At 38.3% G+C, this 23,923-nt stretch overlaps 2 protein-coding genes across 5 annotated transcripts; both read left to right on the top strand.

Annotated features, from left to right (window-relative positions):
• The first annotated feature begins 2,634 nt into the window (after nt 1-2,634).
• On the top strand, nt 2,635-10,100 carry LOC121242884 (polyadenylate-binding protein-interacting protein 7). 4 transcript variants are annotated; one of them, XM_041140883.1, is made up of 8 exons: nt 2,635-2,913; nt 3,688-3,763; nt 3,877-4,747; nt 5,848-6,295; nt 6,428-6,498; nt 8,699-8,823; nt 9,187-9,219; nt 9,397-10,100. In XM_041140883.1, exons 3-8 carry the CDS (start codon nt 3,983-3,985, stop codon nt 9,698-9,700), a joined length of 1,746 nt encoding a protein of 581 aa, XP_040996817.1. In that variant the 5' UTR covers nt 2,635-2,913; nt 3,688-3,763; nt 3,877-3,982; the 3' UTR covers nt 9,701-10,100. The 4 variants fall into 4 exon arrangements, with proteins under 4 accessions (XP_040996817.1, XP_040996816.1, XP_040996819.1 ...); XM_041140884.1 differs by lacking the exon at nt 2,635-2,913 and adding an exon at nt 3,385-3,403; XM_041140882.1 differs by lacking the exon at nt 3,688-3,763.
• Nucleotides 10,101-19,194: 9,094 nt separating this feature from the next.
• Nucleotides 19,195-22,727, top strand: LOC121242882 (pentatricopeptide repeat-containing protein At4g33170). Its single transcript, XM_041140881.1, has one exon. It carries the CDS (start codon nt 19,668-19,670, stop codon nt 22,650-22,652), a length of 2,985 nt encoding a protein of 994 aa, XP_040996815.1. The 5' UTR covers nt 19,195-19,667; the 3' UTR covers nt 22,653-22,727.
• The last annotated feature ends 1,196 nt before the right edge of the window (nt 22,728-23,923 follow it).

The raw sequence follows: 23,923 nt of genomic DNA, 5'->3' as shown, positions 1-23,923 counted from the left end.
AAACTTACAAATTTTGTAGCCTTCAAAGCTCTCAAGACAACCTTGCTCAAGAACACTCAAGAATTTACAAAAACCTACTCAATTTCACTCTATTGCTCTCTAAGGGGGACAAGTATTCTCAAGACTCAAGAGAAAGCTTGGAGCTGAGGTGTGGAGGAAATGAGGTAGTGAGGGAGGTATTTATAGGTGGCAAAGGGGGTGGAGATGTTGACCATGGTCCAAGGTGATTGGTGGAGGTGGACTGTGTACAAGAGGCTAAATTTTCCAATTTGCCTTCCTCAACTTATGTCACTTTGTGAAGGGGGAATAGTGGCCTGAAGCCACCATAATTTTCTCCTTACTGTGGCTACAATGGTCCTGTAGAGGTGGCCAAGTCATGGGGCATGGGGCTACCCGAAGAGTAGTTACAAAGGCTTCTCTCTAATTAGCATTTATTTGTATTACAAGTTAGGCGGTGAACTATGTATAGTTCATTATATTTTGATGTAAATGATGAACTAATGACAGTGTATAAAATTGTTTGGGAAGAAGTGATAATGACATATGGATATTACTATTAATAAAAAAACCTAATTATATACATCTCTGGTACATTTAGAATTAGTTTTTGACTAATCCCTTTACATATTCCGCTACAATTTATTATGCCTAGTGTGTGCTCATTGTCTGAACGCACGCTATTCTCTTGAGTAAAGATTGGGATGTAGCCAATCGACTGACATCCTTAGCACTACAAAGCCTCGTCTGTACGTTGATGAGGGTGCCACACTTGGGCCTCCCATCCCTCACAAACAAAGGCAGAGCAATCCTCAAGTCAAGCACTCGAGCCCTTTACCCAAATTTTAGTATCTACGTAAGAAGAACGAGTCTCTAAGTTCCATAATCATTGCCAGTGAGTTACTTTCGAGAACGAGTCTGCAGGTTTTGTAACTGCTATGTAGGGGTTACTTTCGGGAGTGAGTCAACAAGCTTAGCAATTACCTAGAGTGGACCCGGGAACTAACTGGTTCCCTACCCATTTAGTACAAGTTTACAACAACACCAAGACAAATTTTGACACTAATGTCAAAACGACATCTCTCTCTTGAAATCACCTTAGAGGGAAAGAAATTCATTGCTATCAATTGAAAAAACACCTAGCACAAACATAAACAAAAAAAGGACCACCTGTCACTGTATACACATTTTCCATGTTCCTTGCCAGTGATAAATTGTACATTTTTGGACCTGTAATTCTCTTTGCTAATCATTGTTTATGCACTCTCGTGCAAATGAATCTCCTAGAGGTCTATCCTGAAAGGCCCTTATAATGTATTTTACAAGTCTCCTTGAGACCTACCCTTAGAGACTCTCATTGGATCGTACAACAACAAAAGTCAAGGCCAAATTTGCATTCTTTCTTTATCATGGCTAGCTTCAGTTAATGATTTTCAAGAGCATCTTATTATGCAAATTAAACAAGTTGACCTTAAGAATCACCAGGTAACTGGGGTATAAAATGTACAAGGTCCTAGCCCATTGGTAATGGAATGACTCATGTCAAGCATGAAGTTAAAGACAAACCAACTTGGAAATAGATAAAGCTAAAGTAAGGAAGAGATAAAGGCAAAACTTGATATCTTATCTAGAAAAGGTGAAAGTGACTAAGGTAAGTGGAATGTGGCCAAAAAAGCAGGAAAAGACATAAAGTAAGGAAGATAACTTCCATGAGAAGGAAGGAGACAACTATAGAAGGAAGAGACTTCTATAGACACAAACACACTCTTAGACTCTTTCTCCAGATTTCTACTAACAACATCTTAATTAAACTCTCATCAACTCTATTTTCTTAATTATATTGGGAGCAAAGTGAGGCCATGAGAGATTATAAAACAATCAAATATAGTAGATTTCGACCTCAAAAGACTTGTGGACATAATCTTTTATGTCGAACTACGTAAATCTCTCTCTTTTTCTTTATTTACATTCCCTATATTTTATTCATGTTTTATTGGTTATTTAATTTGCGAATAAGCATCAAAGTATTGTATCAATATCATTGTTGTCGTGGGTCATTTTATCGTACTGTTGGTCTCCAACCCTGCTAAAAAATTGTATGAACAATAATTCTTTGGCATATAGGCTTATAAGCACCTAGTACCAACTCAAATGTAAATTGACATTATTCATCAAAGCATAATTTTTCTCTTATAAGTTTTTTTCTTCTCATCCTTACATCTACTTATTTTCTTTATCATTTATCTCTCTATAATTTCACCTTTTATTTCTTTCATGAAATAGAGAATAAATTCTAGATAAGTAATTGGATGGTGTTATTTAGAAATGAGTAGTTAAAAGTTTGAATAGTGTTACATACAGTCGTGAAGTATGTAAGCACCGTACAATCGTTTTAAAAAATAGCAGAGTCTATTATTAAAAAATTAATTTTTTTATGCGAATATCGTATTTATTTATTTTTTTAAAGTGACTGTACGGCGCTTGTGTACTCACAACTATAACTATTATTTTTTTAAAAGTTTAAATACGAAAAAAATTTAATTATTAATTATAGAAATAAATGCAAATAAATCAATGAGAATGCTAAGGTCAAACCGTCACTACTCAAGAAAATATATTTTAGTGCGAGAGAGAGAGAGAAGGGGGGTCAAATTGAGTGGCGAGGGTAGGATGTCCACTTTTATTTATATTTCTGTGGTGGTGCTGGTGCGCTGCTGTTTCAAACCAAAACACAGAGAGAGAAAGAGAGGCCTTCGAGTGCTGAGATAAACACTGGATGAGGTTCCTGTAGCTCGAAACCCTAGGGAAAAAAACTTATCTTCTACTTCTATCTTCCTCCTATCTATCCCTTTCAGCTAATCTCATCTCATCTCATTCAATTTTCCCCAATGGATCCCTTCGATTTGATTCGCAAAGGTATAATGTATTTTTATGTGTCAGATCTTTCCACTACCTTTTCTTCCCTATTTAATTTTGCAAGCTACCTATTTTTGGCTTTCTGGGGCTTTTTAAAAGTTTATTTTCCTCCAATTTTATGGTCTTCTTATTACCTTAGATCTCTTAAAATCGATTTGCTTGAATTACGGGAGTCAAGGTTTGCTTTGTTAGATATTGCGGTTAAGTTTTACTTTGATTACGCCGTTTATAATTATTATGTGAGGATTTTGTATTATCCTGTCTCTGTTGTTTGTTTAGAGAATTGTTTAATCTTTTGAATTCGAGAATTGCAGGGTCTTAAGCATTGCTCTGTGTTGTTTTGTCCCATTAACGATATGTGGTTCAGTGTTTTCTCAAAGTAATCTATCTATTTTGAAGCTTTTTGTTAAGTATCAAGATCAAAAAAAAGGAAAAGAACAGAAAGAATCGTTCTTGGACTTTATTGAATCAAGAAATGGAATTATTCGAGGTAATTCCAATCTCCACAAGCTACCACCATTTCATTAACCCAAAACGGGGAAACTCCCCGTTTTATCTTCAGCCTTTAACTTCCAGTTCCCTTCCCTCGTCCATGACACTGTTCCATGTAAATGTCTGGCTTTAATTAAGTTACAGTGGAGATTTTGGGCATTTTATGCTTGTTCCATTTTTCGTGATCGATACACGCAGTGTCTGCTTTTTTATCCGTACCTTTCAGATAAGATTTCCGTTTACTTGTTACGTTTATTTCCAATTCAATTTATCTCAAGTCAGGAAACTTGATGGTCTGAAATTGGTCATAAAAAAGGATCTTAGTATGAGTTTGAGCACTCGAGTTATCAGAGATATGGTATTTGAATTTTTTGGCAAGCACTGGACTTAATTCTTGTGGTTGTGTGTTGAAGTAGAAATCTCTATTCAATATGACTAATTAGTATATTTGAATGGGTCTTGTATTTGCAGGCTTTGGGTGAAGCTTAAGGAAGCTTGACTTATTCTATCATACTGAGTTTTTCTATACATATCTAGTGCTGGGTTTTTTTAGGGGGGGTTTCCATTTGAGTAAATAATGAGCTTGTCCAAGAAAGGAACCCATATTAATGATGCAAAGCTCAGCAGCCCAAGCAAGGCGACAACTTTGAATCCAAATGCAGCAGAATTTATTCCCTTTGCCCTCAGATCTTCATCATCTGGAAACACCAGCACAGCAGATGCGACATCAAGGCTTGCTACTTTTGGGACTTTGGGAAAATCAGTGCTAGATAGGTCAGAATCATCTGTCTCAAATAATTCCGATGAAGAGGCCCACCAATACTGGCGTTGTCAGCTCCCTGATGATATTACCCCCGACTTTAAGGTCATGGGAGAAGATGATTCTCAAGGCATCGGTAACCTCTCTTTGGCAGGTTTGTCCTTACATGATGATAGTGATGCGTCAAGGTTTCCTGCTTATGAGAAGCAAGAATTATCTTCACAAAGCATTAATGGTAATAGCTTTGTTGGAAAGTCGAGATTCTCTACTTCATCCTATGGGGCAGATGCCTCTTCGGCTAGTTTTCTGCATATGTCGGCTGAGCCATGGGACAGTCAAATTGTAAACCGTAATCAGCTTGTTTCCCATGATGCAGAGATGCCTCCTTATGATGGCAATTCCAGACATAGATCCATGAACGATATGTTGGTTGAGCAGGCAATAGTGAAGGATAATGATATGAACCCCGTTGAGTTCTTGGCTTCTCAGTTCCCTGGTTTTGCTGCTGAAAGCCTTGCAGAAGTTTACTTTGCTAATGGATGCGACTTGAACCAGACTGTAGAGATGCTCACTCAATTAGAGGTATGCCTAATTTTCCACAAGTAAACAAGCTGCTGCAAAATTGTGGCAGATTTTCTTATTTCCGCGTAAGTGTGTGTTGAATAACAATTTCTAAATATATACTTCCACCGATGTGGTTTCTGCCCCTTTACTCATTGTCCTCTCAAAAATCAATTCAATTAAAGCATTTCTGAAAATTTCAAATGTTCAAAATGAATCTGTGGTAAATCTGTGGTAAGGAGTCTGAGTTTGTGAATTAAGACCCACTGGATACACATGTACCTATGACGAAAAAAAACTAGTAAACCATGGATAAACTCTGGTTTACTTGAATCTGTTTAACCGTCAGAATTTAAATTTAAAATTATATACTGGCACCTCTGCCACTTCTCACTCTGCTATTAGTTTGTTTTTTGGTATTTTGTACATGCTGTGTACCTGGGTTGCGCTCCTTGCACTTAAATAAAATTGTGTGAATTATAAAAAACTTGCACATGTATAAGGCTCTGTGATTTAGTTTATTGCAATAAACATATTCTAAAAATAGGCATTATGCTTCTTGTTGTAGTATTTTCTGTAATGCATGCTTACTTCTAATGGGTAAGATGCTAGCCTTTTGTTTTTTTTTTTTTTTTTTGATAAGTTGGTAAGATAGATGCTAACTATAGAGAGCAATATTTCGATGCCTTCTTTTGGCAGGGAAGAGCTGGGAGTTTTTAGGTGACTCAATGATTCGATAGTCTAGTATATAGCCTCCATTTCCTACTTATAAATATATATATATATAGTCTCCATTTCCTTGGTCATTTCCCTGGTACAGGGGGGAGTTAGTGATTCTCATTGGGTCATTCTCTTCTTACTGTATAGCACTGTGTTATATCACAGTCACTACTGCAATACTTCTATAGGCTTCCTGGTTCTGACAGGGCAGTACTAGTTTTGAAGAGTAAACTTCATGTAACCTGATCACTTCTTCTCTGTGGGTCATCCTCTTTTAATTTTTTATACATGTATTCTCTTTTGATTCTATATAATTTATTTTCAGTTTTATGACTTTTCAACGTCCTCAATGTATTTTTTTATATAGGGCATTTCATTGTAGATTTTTGTTTTAATTGTAGCTTCAAGTTGATGGTGGTTTCAGTCAGAATATGAACTCAAAGACCTTATCAGCCCCCAATCTCACTGCAATGGACTTCCCTGCTCTTACTGTTCCTAATAGTCTGAATGGTCCGCCAAAATATGCTGGAGATGATCTCCAACAAAGTGGCAATCTTTTTCATTCTGACAAAGACAGCATGCTTTTGTTCAAATCTGGATCTTCCATTCCATCTCGGGGTGCTATAGATTTTGCTTCAGCTGTTAGGAAATTGGCATCTCAGGATTCTGGTATATGGAAGTACGACAGAAATGGTTCCGCTGATGACACTATTGGCTCAAGTAGAAGTTCCCATGTTTTGAATAGTGCTTACAATAGTGGAAATGGGAGAAGCATCTATGGTGACAGGTTGCAAAATCGTGGTTCTCCTCGAGTGGCTCCTGTTTGGCTTGAAACTGGGGATGCAGTCGGTAATATTTTATGCTTAACAGACTGATAAAAAAATATATATGCTTAACAGAGTTACTTGTCTTTGTCTGCCTTCAATTTGGGACATAGGATTTCTGCATTAATAATGACTTTAATATTTGTTGAGATTGCAGCGAATATGTATTCTGATCTGCGAGAAGAAGCTCGTGACCATGCACGCCTGCGTAATGCATACTTTGAACAGGTATACGTTAGAAGTTTGTCAAATTGCAAACATTACAAAAAATGGAAAATTTGGTCTGTAATTTCCTGTGCTTTGCCACATTTGAGATTCATCCTCTGTGCAATTTGTTTTTAAGGAGTAGTCCGGGGTACGAATAACTTGATATTCACCACGTAACGGAAAACACGTGGCAATCTTAGACCGTCACATGAAATTTCTTTTCCTAATTTAAAATTTTATTAAAATTGGAAAATATTTTTATTTAAACAAATAAAAATTAGTACGAAATAAAATTATTATTTTTTAATTATTATTTTTAACAAAAAGAGACATGCTGAGACCACCATGGGATGGCTGGCTTCAGAAATCCCATGGTGTCCTAGGTCTTGGCCACCATGTGGGTGGCTGGCCATTATTTACAGCCATCCAAGCAATTACTAAATGCCTTGGGATCAAATTGGTGTGGCACATAGGGGTGTAAAATTTTTGGTTCGGTTTGCTCAGTTTCGGACTGAAAACTTGTTTGGTTGGTTTTGGTCTTCCATTTGTGGGACCGAATGGGTTTCGGTCCGGTCCCAGGGCGAGGTTTTTTCACCCCGGACCGAACTAATATATATTTTTAAATATTTTTTTTACAAATTATATATATTATTTTATATAGTAGTTATATAAGTGAATTATGTAATTTTCATATAACCTATGACCATTGACAATATAAAATGTTAAATATATAATTATTAATTAACTAATATCATTTTAGGTTATTTTTAAGTAAAAAATGTGCAAATAAAGTTAAGTAGTTGTGTTTTTCAAAATTATAAACATTTGTGGGCTTTTTTTTATACTAATGGGCCCAAAATACACGTCGTGTGCTTTTTTGTATGATTGGGCCCCCATTTAAAACTGGCCCGGACCAATAGCTAACGGTCCGGTCCGGAAAAATGATGGACCAAAAGTGTCGGTCCATCATCCCCCCCGGACCGGACCGATTTACACCCCTAATGGCACACCATGAAAAGGGCCACCTTGTGCCAACCAAACCCGCATGGTCTAGCTACCATGAGGTGGCGTGATTCGGGCCACCAAGTGGTGGTCCTTTTGTTGTCCTGGGGTCACCAGGGGCTTTTGTCCACCCCATGGTGCTTTTTTAAATTAGGAAAAAATGTTTTAACAGACTGCCAGTGTTTTTGTTGAGCAAGACAGCATTAGTAACGGAGGGGACAAATCTCAAGTTTGTCATAATACAGGAGGTTACCGTTGCCACCCATAGTTCCAATCCTGGGTGGTGATTGGGTCACTTAGCTCCACCGCCCGGTGGTGGAGAGGGGGGGGGGGTGTGAAATCCTCACTTGCACGAGATGGAGGGACATGTGGTGGACTTCTCTCTCGAGATCCACCTTGTGTGCAATGGATGAGGGAAATCCCCACCCAGAGGTAAATGAGTCAAGTAGCCCCCACTTGGCCCTTGGGGGAGTGGGGGGTGTTGCAGTAAAGGGCTTTCCTTTTATTTTTTATTTTTTGTTTTGTTTTGTTTATTCCTTTTTTCTTCTTTTTTGTCTTTAAATTTTCTTTGTTACTTGGGGGAGGACACGTGACATTATATGGCCACATTAAGAAATTGATGGAAAATGAGACAGAAATCTGAAATTTCAAAATTTGTTACTCTTAAGGCCCCGTTTGGATAGTGAGATGGCATGAGATGGTTTTAGATGAAAGTTGAATAAAATAGTTAAAATATTATTTTTTAATATTATTATTGATTTGAGATTTGAAAAAGTTGAATTGTTTATTATATTCTGTGTGGAAATTTGAGAAAGTTGTAATGATGAAATGAGATGAGATGAAACCGTTTTTGTATCCAAACAGGGCCTAAACGTAAATGTTCAAAACTTGTCAAGGTGTAGCCAATTGTTAAATGGTGGGGTGATATGAACTGTAGACATAGACATCTTTAGTTCGATTCCCCATTGGGTGTCCTATACATGGTTTTGGTAATCTTCGAAGATTTGCTTTATGGGGGTGCATTCAAAGGACTCTGGCTTTAGTGAGGTTTTATGTTGTCACAAAAACTTGAAATTTGAAACTCAGTACTTAATGTAAAAATTGAAAAAGCACAGTGGGTGTTAGCATAATTTCCTTATTTTCTGCATAGTGTGCCATTGAAAACAACATTTATTTGCCACACTAGTTACTTAGTTGATGGTGCATTATTCGAAAATAGGCACGGCAAGCGTACATCGTTGGCAATAAGGCTCTAGCAAAGGAACTGAGTGCTAAAGGGCAGGTGCACAACATGCAGATGAAAGCAGCTCATGGAAAAGCTCATGAATCTATTTATCGTCAGAGGTTTGTAGCCCCCCTGCTACTTTTGCTTAGTCTCAGCAATGACCGATGTAGATGAGTTAAATGTTTAATTGGAATAAATTTCCATCTTTTCTTTTATACGTCTCTGAATATTTGAAGGCGTTGATTAGATACTTGGCCGATGGCTGATTGACATCTCATTCTAGCTATCAGAATGATTATCTTGCAAAATCCCAAGCTTACATATTTATTTTCAGACTCTCTCTCTCTCTCTCTCTCTCTCTCTCTCTCTCTCTCTCTCTCTCTCACACACACACACACACACACACACACAAACAATTGTATTGAAATCATTTTGCTCTAAGTGTTGCAACTGCTGCCCACTGTCTGCCTGTTTGAAGTTAGGCTGGAGCGGTGCTGCTGGATCCCCAAAAAAAGGTATAGCTGTTGAATTGCTACAACCTGATGAAACGATATAGTGACAGTAGTCCCATGTTACTCAGCCTGATTTTGATAAACAGACTGCCAATTATGACAACTTCCCACACTCGCTGGTTTCAGCATTTATTATTGGTTTTGTTTAGCTAGTTACTGTGCTTCAAACCATTTTATTAGGAACCCAGTTCCTCCAGAGATGCAGGGCAATGGAAGAGGACAGGAGCGGATGATAGACTTGCATGGGCTGCATGTTAGTGAGGCAATTCATGTTTTGAAGCATGAGCTGAGTGTGCTGAGGAGCACCGCTAGGGCAGCAGAGCAGCGCCTACAGGTTTATATTTGTGTTGGAACAGGTCATCACACCAGGGGTTCCCGCACTCCAGCTAGACTTCCTATTGCCGTACAGCAATATTTGCTCGAAGAAGAGGGCCTTGAATACACTGAGCCTCAGCCAGGGTTGCTTCGAGTTGTGATATATTGATCAGAGATGATAGTGAAGTATAGGACTTTTTTGATGCAGCAAAACCCGTCAAGTCATAGTCATCACATTCATTCTTGTATCTGTATATGGGAGGAAATGCAGAGAGAGTAGATCGAGATTCAAAAAGAAAAGAAAAAATGAAAGAAAAAAGAAAAAAGGAAATATGAAGGAAAAGAGGGTTAGAGTGAAAAATGAAGCCAGTGTATGATTTAGGTTTAACCGGTTGACAGCGGCATCACATGTTGGCAGGCATCAGGGATTTCACATCAGTGATTAGCTGATCTGTTGCAACATTTTTTTCTTTGTTGTACCTTAAATTGTATTACTTTGTTACATCACATTTTCAAGTTCCCAGTTGTAACTGATAGAATTGAATTAAATCATAGCACAATTCACCTTACCAATTGTGTAAAGTAGTAGTAAACAAACTAAAAGGAAAGGGAATCAAGGGATGCTACAATTCACATTTCACACACTTGAATGCATTCTTCCGACATTAAAATATGGCCTCTCCCCCTGATGAGAGTGGTTTTTGTCTCTATACAAGATTATTTGATTCTGATAAACGTTGGTTTCTGTGTATTTGTTCTCTGTGATCCGAGTCTTAGGAGTTGAATCACTTTGTTCTATGGAGGAAATATCAGAAAAATGGAGAAAACTTTACCCAACTGAATGCGAACAAAGAGAAGTGAAGATTGATGATTGTTTACCGAAGGAAGCATCAGACAGGGTGCTGTTAAAGTTGCTGACTGATAAGTGATACAACGAGGAGCCCTTGGAAGTCTATATTTGAAGACAAGGAAGACAAAGCCAAGGTAGTGAAATATAGTCCCTGGCTTTTATTTGAAGGAGAGCTCTAACCATCGAGGATCAAAAGATGACACAGGCAGCATTTTGGATCAGAGTATATGACTCGCCATTCAACATTGCGCCTCATAGGAGAGTCAATTTTTGGCTCCGTTTGGATTGAGAGATGAGATGAGATGAGATTAGATGAGTTGAGATAGATTCTGAATAGTAGTAAGATTTGTGAGTTGAAATTTGTGAATAGTAATGAGATGAGTTGAGATCATCTCTTAATCCAAACCGGCTCTAAAATCAATGAATGCACCGAAAGATGTCGTAGGATGGGGCGAATACTTGAGAATGAGGGTGAAGCTCATGTGTTGGAACCACTTCCAAGGGATAAAAACATGACTCTAGGTGGAATGGAGTCGAATATGGGTAAACTTTAAAGTATGAAAAACTTCCCATTTATGTTACAGTTGTGGTCATCATGAGAAGGATTGCCAAATGGAGAAGCAAAATTTAGGCAACGTAGATTGTCCTCTGCAATGAAGAATGCTGCAGATAAGATAAGTCACATACGAGTCGATTTCTGAAGGTTTGTAGATATGGCATTGTCGGAGAAGTCTAGGGACAACGACACAAGATAGGTGACATGGCAGTTGAGAATTGGCGGCAAGGTTGATGGAGCCGTTATGGCAGTTACTTTCAGTAATATACAAAGTAAAGAGAGTTGATGAGGACTGGGCTCAAGATGGGCTTCTGGAGCTAATGGGCTAGAGTGAATTTTGGTCAGGGCAACTAAAGTCAGCTCATATTATTAAGCCTGATATGTGTAATATGAATGGGATATTAGAGCACAAGACTGTGGTATCTTGTTAAAAGCTTGAAACGAAAGTCGGTTGTAAATACGCCAAGTTTCCAATTGAAGCCAAAGGGGATTACAAAGAACAAGTAAGCAGTCATGGTTAAATTGAAAGCATTGTGTAGAGGAAGAAGATGAGGGCTGCATAACTTATCGAAGGAGGCTGGTTGCCGGCCCGACAACCGTGAGGATCATAAGCTGGAACACCATGCTCTTGAGGTTTTAATCCAAATCGGAGATCTCGATATCCTGGTCATCTAGGAATCAAAGATGTATAGGATTCAAATAAAATGACTGAAGGTGAGATTGAGTTTTATGGATTGGAATCAGTGGATAAGTAATAGGAGAAGTGGTGGTTTGGGCATTGTGTGGAAAAAAGAAGTGATCTTGGTATTGTGTAGTTTTCTTAGAAACATACTGATGCTTGGATTGAAGATCAAATGAGGGTATGAAAATGGAAATTCATAGGTACGTATCTATGGACATCCAGAAGCACAGAAAAGAGGAGAGGGCAGGTATGGAATCTAATTAGAAGTCGTGGGAGGAGAAGATCAACTAGAGCATCAAATTAATGCATTATGAGAAATATTTGATAATTTTATATGGCACTACTACAACTATGACATAAAATAATATAGTAGGGATTTTTTATTTTTTATATTTTTTGCACAAGTTTTTCCAGAAGTTGTATAATGATTAGAACTATCTACAATATATAACTATATAGAGATAAATTTTGATAATTTACAAAAGATGTTCGAGGATATTGCACTCCCCATGTCAAAATAACAAAAGATGTCATGTAAGACATAAATTACTAATCATTCAGAGATTACTAGAAATACAAAAGTGGAAGTTTGAGTAACCCAAATACGGCTCCTATGTTTATAAAAACTCTAAACAGTTTTATAAATGGAAATGTGAGTCCATGGCTCAATAGTGAATATAAAAAACTAATCTAGCTATTATGATATGAGCCTATAATTAGATGATTTTTGTTCTCCTCCCCCCTTATTTTAACTAATATATGGCTGTGTTTTCATACATGACTATGATGTATATATGTGTATATATGTGTGTGTATATATATATATATATATATATATATATATATAGATATATAAGCAGAATTCAACAGTTAACAAGCAGATGTGACGGTGGAGATAAAAACTTAACTCTCTCATAACTTGATTCACGATATGGGTTTAACTCTCTCTCACGACTAAATCATGAGCAAGAGTTTAGCTCCCTCTCATAACTGGATCATGGGTAAAAGTGCTACCTCCGACATAATTTAGAGAATAATCATACTATTATTATTGTTATTATTGTTGTAAAACTAAAGAAAAATAATAAGGATCACAATATATGAAACTAGTTATTTAGGAACTCATTATTATTTCTCTCTACTTTCTTATTTTGTATCTACCACAAATGCTTCTCAAGACTCCCTTTTACGGGCATGAGAAGATATATGATATTAAATATATACATGAATTTAGAAAATAACAATATATGAATTAAGGAGATACATGAACATGAGAAATACGAATACATGAATAGGTAAGAATTCTAATAGTCATCCATCAAATATATGGAAAGTATTTTACTACATTCATGTATTTACAACACTTCCTATTGGATGACTATACACAAAGAACATGTTTTGTTAAAACCTTGCCAAGAAAAAATCCGATGGGAAAAAAACCAACGATGGAGGAAAAAGAGTACAATATTCTTATGTATCTTGGAATGTTTTCGGATTGTCTCATTAAAACCTTGCAAATGAAAACCTAGTGGGAAAAAACCTTAGCGAAAGAAAAAGAGTACAATCCATATAATCATTTTCTCTCGTTCAAAAGAATGTAGAGCTTCAATAGATTACAATGAAAGATCTTTGAGTTAACGCATGTTGTGTACTAACATTTTAAATATTACAGTTGGTAATGCTTTACTGAATAGATCCGCCAAATTATCACATGATCATATTTGCTTGACATCAATATCACCACTCTTCTAGAGCTTATGTGTATAAAAGAACTTTGGCGAAATATGCTTAATTCTATCACCTTTGATATAACCTCTTTTGATTTGTGTGATATAAGCAGCATTATCTTCATATTATGTTATTGAACTATCTTTAATTGTGACGAAACCACACTTTTCTCAAATGTGTTGAATTATTGATCTTAACCAAATGTATTTTTGGCTTGTTTCATAAATTGTAATAATCTCTGAGTGGTTGGAAAAAGTAGCAACTAATGTTTGCTTGATAGATCTCCATGAAATAGTTGTACCTCCACAATTGAATTGATATCTTGTTTGTGATATTCCTTTATGGGGATCGAAAAGGCAACTCGAGTCTGCATAACCAACTAATTGAGGATCTAATAATTTTGGATAAAACAATCACACGTCAACTATTCCATGAAGGTAGCGTAGAATATGTTTGATCTCATTTCAATGTGTTTGAGTTAGTGCATAACTACATCTTGCTAGTAAGTTAACTAAAAAAAAAAATTTATAACGCTTTTGCCCCTGTTTCTAAAATTGCTCTGCTAGGGTTCCTATAATCGTAGGGTTTCGTTTGGACACTGCTGCTTCGGTGAGGCTGCATGGCAGCCGCTAATGGCCATGCTTCTGGTCGTCAGTCCTTCGCCGAATTGGCTACTGCAACTCCACAACCTCTGCCTGACATCCACGTTGCCCCTCGTGCGCCGAAAGTCATGGACGGAGAAATTTCTTCCAATTTTCGAAAGAGGAAATCAATCGTTCGGTTGAGCCATTCCGTTTCTCCATTGTACTCAAGTTCCTTCGGCAGAGACCCTCCCTGGATGCTATCCGTGCATTTATCCATAGCCGTTGGGGTCTGTCCTCTACCCCGATGGTTTCTTCCATGAAACTTCCCTGTAATGTGTTTGTAAGGTTGACCACAAAGGCTAACTTTGTGAAAGCCCTGTCTCGTGAGTCATGCGAAGTGAATAGAGTGGCTTATGGTGCGTTTCACTGGTCTCCAAACTTTAATGAAGAGCATGAACCATCTAACGTCCCTGTGTGGATCTTGCTTCCTGGATTACCGCCTAATTTCTACCAAGAATCATTCCTACGAATATTCACGGCACCTATTGATCGTTTTATACGCAGGGACAATCCCACTTGTTGTGCGACTTGGACGGATGAAGCTAGAATCTGTTTGGAGATGGATGCGGCTAAGGAACCTATTAGAGCATTGGCAATGGACTAGCCATTGCCAAGTCCAAATTTTGGCTAGAACTTCAAGTTTTAGCTATACAATTAATCTTTGGCTAGGTGAATCTACATTGGACTAGCCATCTTAAAGTCAAAATAATAATATAATATCAAAATTGCTATGTACAACTGGCAAGTGCAACCGAGGTGCAACCGGCTGTATGGGCCAAACTTACGTGGAAGAGAAAAAGAAAGCAAAAAAGAAAAGAAAAAACAAAGAAAAGGCCAAAGTCAAGCCTTCTTCCGTCGAGTTCCAGACCAGACGCGTCTTTGCAGCAAACAACACTTCAAATTTCAAGAAGTATTTCTCCACCAAGAAATAGAAAAAGAAACCAGCTTCAGCCTTCACAATTGATATATTAAAAAAAATAGAAAATGGACGTGCTCAGAATTTCAAAAGGAGAAGTTTGCCTGCAAACTGGGTCTCTCAAAGATGCTTGGAAGTTGACAGCTGCGTGATTTTGAGGTTGAAGACTGAGGGAGATTCGAGTCTTGTGCATGAACAAATAACAAAGCCTCTTTTACTTATAAATGAAAGAAGATCATGGATAAAGAAGAGAAAATAGTGAAGGCTTAAACAAAAAATATACAACGTATGTGACTCTGAACTTTAAATCCAACAAAATTTTTTCCTTTCACTTCTGTGCTGCTATGAAACCCAACAAAATAGTCTCAATTTGTTATGACCCTCCAAGGCAGTGAAGATAATAATAGTTGTTATCAAAAGAGAAGAAAGGCGTGGAAGTGTTATGAAGAAATGAAGTGTACGAGAAGGAGCCGTGAGGATGAAGAAGGAAGACTCAGCACACTGTTTTGGGGAATTTAGTTAAATGCACAGTTTCAATAATTAGGCTTTACGCACCGTTTTGGCAGCCTGGGAAATTTACAGTTTCCTATTGTATTTTGTTTTGTTTATTAGTTAGTTGTTAAAGGCTACGTGTCAATATTGTATTGGGGTGAGTTGTTATTCTGCATTAGCATAAGAGATGGACTGAGTGAAGGGAGAGGTATCGGAAATCTGGAATATCTTGTATCTAGAGAATTATTGTAGATAGTAGAGCTTTTCTTGGAGGAATTGGGGACCTCGAATATCCCAAGGTGTAGCCATTTTCATCTTTAAGCTCTTGTATTCTCTCATTGTCATTTTATCAAACACTTTATATGAATTCTGTTAAACACCATAGCACTCACTAGTCCATTTCCACACTATTTCCTTACTACAACACAGTACAGATTTACTGGGACCATTACAATTGGTATCTAGAGCCAACGATCTTGCCATGGAGTTGAGTAATGAAGAACTTCAAGAATGTTTTCAGAATTATCACCGTGCACTATATGATGAATTATATCGAGATCCTGAACAGATGGTGCTTACAATGAAGTCTTTCGATGGTAAAAGCTTAAAAATCTTAGTCGATTCTTCTTTCATTATTTACTATGTGAAGCTGAATATTGAATATGCTTATGGGAGAAACATCTATCCATTAGAGCAACACCAACTGAGACACAGAGGAGTTATTTTAGAAGATGATGTTATGTTGATAGGGACGACGATATTGGACGATGGGTATGTTGTTCTTGACAAGAAGAGCGAGGCATCAGGATTAAAAAAATTTCAAGAAGCTAAGGATGATGCCCGATCGAAGGAGGAGAACGATCCATTTCTCTCGAATACCATTTCATTCGAGAGGTCAGAAAGTCTTCATGAAATTACACAAGATTTCAACGAAATTTCTAACAGGAATACAGTAGTGGTCGTAGAAAATGAGATGGAGATAAAAGAGATTGATGCGGTTGAGGGGGTACCGGCTCTCGGAATCGAACCAGTACCAGAACTCGTAGTAGCCCCTTTCGGTGAGGAAACGGGTGGTGCGGTAATGGGTGCTCAGTTCTATATTAAAGGACTAGGAGAATTCAAAAATGAGATCTCCATGACAACTCAAACCAAGAAGACCATCACTCTGGAGATTCAGACCTTCAACTAGCAGCACCTTGTCGGCGTCAAAAGGAAACTTGAAGAGGACCAAACCCTAGCCATGGCGCAGTAGTATGAGGTGGAGTTACTGGTGGCTGCGCAGCAGCAGAACCACAAGGAAGGCGTCACCACTCGCCAACACGTTGTTAACCATTCCCTCACCTTCAACCGCCATATCTGGCTTTATACCACAACCGAACACTTTAGAAGTTCTAGGAGGGAAGCTCCCTTTCAGTCTCTGCTCAACGCCGATCCAGAGCGCCCTCTTCCTCTCTTGGCTCAACTGAAGCTCGGTATCGCGTTTGAAGACGAAGGACTAAGGACTGAAGATTAGCAACACCGAATTTATGTGTTCTTTCAAATTCAATTTCGTGGGAGCCCCTCAAGAAGTTCAGAGCAGGAATTTAAGCCGTTGGCAAATTTTGGTGGTGATTATGAATATGTCTCCACTTCAGAGGGTCATGTGAAGGAAGTAAATGGCGTTTCAAGGAATGCATCGGGGGCGTTCCTTGTAGTGTGTGGCCGAGAGGAATTGATTTGGATTTGGGAAATGCAGCCTGCCAACGAGTTCGAGTGTGTTTCAGTGTCGCAGGGACATACTCCAGAGGTTAAGAGGGTTCAGTGGCAGCCAACTATGGATGTTTGGTTCGCTTGTAGCTACGATAACACCATTAAGGCTTGGGCGGATAAAGTTGAAACAATAGAATAATTTGGCGATACTCTCAGTGGTAAGTACATTTTTCCTATCTCCATTTGTAATTTCTATCGATATTTGGGAGCAAAGTATATCACTGAAGGCAATTTTGAGATATTTAAAAACCTTCATGCTTCTCTTGTAATCTTTGGCGGGGGGCAATGGAGAAAACTGCTCTTAGTAGATACAAATGCAGCCCTTCAGTTGCTCAAGAAATTGCTAATTAGAGTTTTTTTTTGAGTGGTATGGGATAAAACTGCTAAAGCTTGGGGAATATCACTTGATAGAGGAACAAATCTAGTGGCACTTTGATAGAGGAAGAGGAGGAAAATGTGAATCGACCTTGATAATTCATAATGTGTTTCTGAATGTATATGGTAAAATGGGTAGGCCTTGGAATAAAACTCTGAATTTTGTTGAGAGGTCCATGTATACCTCAGCCACTGATAGTTTTAACTTCAAGTTGATTGGTCATTTTTCTGGAGTGGGATCATCTAAACAGATGGTGTCCAAAGCAATTCAGGGAAATGGAGAAGGGAGAGAGCAGGAATTTTACAATGGGAGAGGGATTTTAACTTGAACAAATCCCTTATGGTTAGTGTTCCTATAACTCCTCCAATAATTGTATCCTTGCTACAAATCAAGTATCATACTCTTATTATATACAGGCTTCTAAGGCACTGGGTTGCACTCCCTTTATGTGATAGAAACATAACTCCGGTTGTTCTTGCCTATCTCGATGTTGTTGTTGATGTTCATATATAGCCAAATTCACGAAAAGCCACTCCCTTATTATTCTTTGAGTGCTATAAACCTTGTGGACAAGGTTCTTTAAGGGGGGAGGAATGTTATGACCCTACAAGGCAGTGAAGATAATAATAGTTGTTATCAAAAGAGAAAAAAGGCGTGGAAGTGTTCTGAAGAAATGGAGAAATGAACTGTACGAGAAGGAGCCGTGAGGATGAAGAAGGAAGACTCAGCACACTGTTTTGAGGAATTTAGTTAAACGCACAGTTTCAATAATTAGGCTTTACGCACCGTTTTGGCAGCCTGAGAAATTTACAGTTTCCTATTGTATTTTGTTTCGTTTATTAGTTAGTTGTTATAGGCTACGTGTCAATATTGTATTGGGGTGGGTTGTTATTCTGCATTAGCATAAGAGATGGACTGAGTGAAGGGAGAGATATCGGAAATCTGGAATATCTTGTATCTAGAGAATTATTATAGACAGTAGAGCTTTTCTTGAAAGAATTGGAGACCTCGAATACTCCAAGTAGAGATTTATTGGGACCATTACACAATTCCCAAAGTTCTTTGGCCATTTGTGTTTGAATTCAACCTCCTAACAAAGTGCCTCTACAAAGTCCCAAACAACATAGATCGGAGAAAGGGAGAGAGTAGCATTATTCAATAGCTCATTCCTTTCCATTTTATGTATTATTGGTCTAAATAATTGCTGGTATGAACTGGGTTTGTTCGGGATGGCGACTGGGTGGTCAAAATTTGAAGAAACTGGTTGTCCATGAGTTCCCAGGTGTTGATTACAGAGTCTGGGGATAACGAATGCTCTGGGTCTACAAGATGGAAATGGGAAATGGGTCTGAGGAAGAAGATATAGGAACCAGAGCAGGTTAAGGGAGCCTTAGGGCATACGAAGAAGAAGATGAGAAGAAGAACCTGCAAACGAGGAAGCTGCGTCGTCGTCGTCATCTATTCTTGGGGAGGGACTTTCGTCTTCTTACGAGTTGAAAACGCTGGGAGCAGCTCTTCGGGAGGCAGGGAATTCAATTCTCTAGGGAGGGAATGTTGCGTTTTGTTTTCACGTGGATGCCGATTACGCGGGGGTTCCCCTGGACGGTTGCAACAAGAGTTTTTCATAAGGGCTTATGGGTATATTACGGAAAGACCAAAATCCAAAAAGAAGTCCACTGGAATTTACAGAACACGAGAGAGGAAAATAATTCGTGCGATAACAGGGGACTCACCGAGAGAAGGCCGAAAACGACGATGGTGGCTGAGGCAAGAACCTCGGCAGTGGAAATTTCGGGACGGTGAAAGTCTGAATGAAAACATTTGACCGGTGGTGTCTGTGGTGGTTTCCGGCGAGGTAAGTGCTACGGTGGCTGTGAGAAAGGCTATGGGGCTTTCCTGTGTAGCAGAAAAATTTGATTTTTTCACCTCGGGAGAAAATTTATAGGTGCAGATGCTGGCGTGTAAGTCGGTCACAAATTAGAAAACTTTCAGACGAAGAAATTTACCCTGAAGAAGATGGCGGCGTAAAGGTGCGGCACGACATGAAGGGCGGCAGATCTTGGGCAATTAATCTTGGAAAATGACATAAGAACAACTGTACTACAATTTGTTTACAACTAACTACAAGTTGGAAAAGCGGACAATGCAAGCAGGAAATGCACTTGCAAGCCAATCTCGGAGCACGCTTTCTTTTCTCTCCAACCTTACCTCTCACCCTATCAATTTCTCATCCTCATCATCGTCTTCTTCCTCTCAATGTTTCTCCATCCTCCGTGCCGCCATTTCCAAAACCGATTTGCTGCTAGGCAAGTCTGCGCATGCGCATATGATAACCTGCGGGCGAAACCCAGATCGTTTTTTGACCAACAATCTCATAAATATGTACGCTAAATGCGGGTCAGTCGCATTTGCACGTCACCTGTTCGATAGAACCATTGACAGAGACCTTGTCACTTGGAACTCCATTCTAGCCGCCTATGCACACTCCACGGACTCTCAGTTTGATAATGCTCAAGAAGGCTTTCGCATATTTCGTTTGCTTCGTGGGTCTGGTGTTTTAACTAGTCGACTCACTCTGGCACCTGTTCTAAAGCTCTGTCTGCTCTCTGGATATGTATGGGCGTCCGAGGCTGTTCATGGTTACACCATTAAGATTGGGTTGGATTTGGATGTCTTCGTATCCGGAGCTCTTGTGAATATATACGCTAAATTCAGGCGGATTATGGAGGCCCGTGCTTTGTTTGATGGCATGCCAGATAGGGATGTTGTGTTGTGGAATGTAATGCTCAAGGCCTATGTGGAAATGGGTCTTTATAAAGAAGCACTTTGTCTCTTCTCTGCATTTCATCACAGTGGGTTGCATCCTGATGACATCAGTGTGCGTGTTCTTAACGGCATTAACAATGTTAGTTCTGATGAAGGCAACAGTCTCATTGAACAGGTTAAAGCATATGCGACAAAACTGTCTTTGAATCGTGAGGACTCAGAAGTATTTTTCTGGAACAAGACATTATCTGAGTATCTCCAAGCTGGTGAAAATTGGACTGCTGTTGAATGCTTTATAAATATGATTAGAGCAAAAGTGGAATGCGATGCTGTGACCTTTATGGTTATTCTCTCTGCAATTGCGGATGCCAACGATCTGGAGTTGGGGCAACAGGTTCATGGTGTTGCGGTGAAGTTAGGAGTTGATTCAGTTGTTTCTGTTGCAAATAGTCTTATCAACATGTATTCTAAGGCAGGTTCTATTTGTTTTGCACGGAAAGTGTTCAATTCCATGAAAGAATTGGATTTAATTTCATGGAACTCAATGATATCAAGTTGTGCACAGCGTAGTTTAGAAGAGGAGTCAGTGAAACTATATATAGATTTATTACGTGGTGGCCTTAGACCAGATCAATTTACAATAGCAAGTGTTTTAAGAGCTTGCTCATCTCTTAAAGAAGGCTTGTATCTCTGTAAACAGGTTCACGTTCATGCAGCAAAAACTGGAATCATCACAGACAGTTTTGTTTATACTGCCCTTATTGATGTATATTGTAGAAGTGGAAATATGGAGGAGGCAGAGTTTCTTTTTGGAAACAAAGGTGAAATTGATTTTGCATCTTGGAATGCAATGATGTTTGGGTACGTAATGAATAATGAGAGTCAGAAAGCATTGGAACTCTTCAGTCTGATTCATGAAAGTAAAGAGAAGGCAGATCCAATTACTTTGGCAACGGCAGCTAAAGCCTGTTGTTGCTTGGTTGGGTTAGAGCAGGGGAAGCAAATTCATGCTTATGCAATAAAAACCACGTTTGACAAAGATTTATGTGTTAGCAGTGGCATCCTAGATATGTATATTAAATGTGGAGACATGGAAAGTGCACACGTGGTTTTCACCCAAATCCCTGTGCCTGATGACGTTGCATGGACAACTATGATCTCAGGATGTGTGGAAAATGGAGATGAGGACCGTGCTCTTTCTATATATCATCAGATGAGACTTTCAGGGGTGCAGCCTGATGAATACACGTTTGCCACCCTTGTCAAAGCCACCTCTTGTCTCACAGCATTGGAACAAGGGAGACAAGTTCACGCAAATGTTATAAAGTCGGACTATACTGTAGATCCTTTTGTCGGGACCTCACTTATTGACATGTATGCCAAGTGTGGGAACATTGGGGATGCATATCTTTTATTCCAGAGGATGAACATTAGGAACATTGCCCTGTGGAATGCTATGTTGGTTGGTTTGGCTCAACATGGAAATGCCAAAGAAGCCCTCAACCTTTTCAAAACTATGGAATCTAATGGTATTAAGCCAGATAAAGTCACCTTTATTGGAGTACTTTCTGCTTGTAGCCATTCTGGTTTAATTTCTGACTCTTTCAAGTATTTTGAGTCAATGAGCAAAAATTACGGCATTAAGCCTGAGATCGAGCACTACTCTTGTCTAGTTGATGCCCTAGGCCGGGCAGGGCATGTTCAAGAGGCAGAAAAGCTGATTGTATCAATGCCCTTTGAACCTTCTGCCTCAATGTATAGAGGCCTGCTCGGTGCTTGTAGGATTCAAGGGAACACAGATACTGGAAAGCGTGTGGCAGAACAGCTATTGGCATTGGAGCCATCCGATTCGGCAGCTTATGTTCTCTTATCCAATATCTATGCTGCTGCAAACCAATGGGATGGTGTAACTGATGCTCGGAAAACAATGGAGAGGAAAAAAGTAAAGAAGGATCCGGGGTTCAGCTGGATAGATGTGAAGAATAGGGTGCACTTGTTTGTGGTGGATGATAGGGACCATCCACAAACTGATTTGATATATGATAAGGTGGAGGATGTGATAAAAAGGATCAGAGAAGAAGGGTATGTCCCTGATACCGACTTTATGCTGCTTGATGTGGAAGAAGAGGAAAAAGAACGTGCCCTTTATTACCATAGTGAGAAGCTAGCTATCGCTTATGGACTCATAAGCACTCCTCCATCCTCCACTATTAGAGTAATTAAAAACCTTAGAGTTTGTGGAGATTGCCATAGTGCAATCAAGTATATCTCAAAGGTTTATCAGCGAGAAATTGTGTTGAGAGATGCAAATCGGTTCCATCGTTTCAGGGATGGAATCTGCACTTGTGGTGATTACTGGTGATGTTGAATAGATTTTCCCTCCCAACTAACTCCAACTTTTGGTGACAACACAACCCTAAAGATCCTTGGATTTTTTTCTAAATGCAGAGAGGAAATTGTAGTCAGTCAGACATTTGTGAGAATTACAATAGAATTTTATTTTATTTTATTAATTAATAAATTTGTTTTTAGTTGAAAAGAAGCATTTGATGAGCTTGAAAACTTGCATGTTTTCTGCATTTATACCAAACAGAGAAATCATCTTGCGGACTCGGCTCATTTAATGGCATATATACATATTTTATCATGTACATGTTACCGCAAATATATTTGGTAAATTAATGTTTAACTAATCAGTTCTTACAAGTCAAAGGCATTCCCTCTATAAGGAAATAAAAAATAAAAAATCTTCTCCTCAGTCACTATTCACCATTCTACACTATGAAAAACATTCCTATATGTTATGAAAAAGTTATAGATATGGGATGTGAGTAAATAGTGACTGATGCATAGCATTTCTTGAAAAGAAAATGCTCGGACCTTGAAAGTTTCTGAAAATATTTTATGATGTCCCACCAAATTTTTTTGATTAATTGTATGTGACTAGGATATTTTTTTTATTTATAAACTTTGTATTATTTTACTATACTTTGAACTATGTGTAAGGATCATAATATTAAAGCTAAACTAATGCAAGAACTAAGTATGACAAGTATGGGATAGCAAGGATAGGATAGACCTATGTTATATGTTGCTTTCGTCCTTGACTTACGATATAAAATAAACACTGATAAGCAAATGGAATGAGTGCGGGATAAAATAGAGACAAACGTGAGACTATTTTTAAACGGTTTGATTGAGCAATACAATAAATTTTATGGGATTAGTACATACAGTTCCAAGTATTGTTGAATGAGGTACAACTTGATTCAATTTTAAATGAAGCGCCATTTTTCAACAGGTAAAATAAGGCGGTATTTGGTAAGTGAAATAGTCCCAGATTACTTTATTATTATTCATTATTATTTACAAATAGTTTACTATTTTTTTATTATTATTTATAGATCACCTAAGATCATTTCAGCATCTAAACGTAGCTTAAGTCTATTGAGTTAAGCATATGGAGAAGTTGATCAGTAGAATATATTGCCATACATGCAATGTTTTGAATACTGTATTGGTGATTGTTTTGGTCGAGACATTGAAACGTGATATTTCGATACTGGTACCGTTTCGGATACTGTTTTGAAATAGTCTATATATGAATAAATTATATATAAATATATATGTAAA

This window comes from Juglans microcarpa x Juglans regia, chromosome 8D, assembly GCF_004785595.1.
Source record: "Juglans microcarpa x Juglans regia isolate MS1-56 chromosome 8D, Jm3101_v1.0, whole genome shotgun sequence".
Classification (NCBI taxonomy): Eukaryota; Viridiplantae; Streptophyta; class Magnoliopsida; order Fagales; family Juglandaceae; genus Juglans; species Juglans microcarpa x Juglans regia.
The sequence above is the reverse complement of the archived record's forward strand: the minus strand, read 5'-3'. Positions and strand labels throughout refer to the sequence as shown.

What these genes read in the sequence shown, in the direction of transcription:
- LOC121242884 (XM_041140882.1), top strand. Translation starts at nt 3,983, where the DNA reads ATGAGCTTGTCCAAGAAAGGAACCCATATTAATGATGCAAAGCTCAGC. An exon ending in GTAATGCATACTTTGAACAG is followed by an intron (nt 6,499 to 8,698) that starts GTATACGTTAGA and finishes ATTCGAAAATAG; the next exon opens with GCACGGCAAGCGTACATCGT. An exon ending in GAATCTATTTATCGTCAGAG is followed by an intron (nt 8,824 to 9,186) that starts GTTTGTAGCCCC and finishes GTTTGAAGTTAG; the next exon opens with GCTGGAGCGGTGCTGCTGGA.
- LOC121242882 (XM_041140881.1), top strand. Translation starts at nt 19,668, where the DNA reads ATGCAAGCAGGAAATGCACTTGCAAGCCAATCTCGGAGCACGCTTTCT.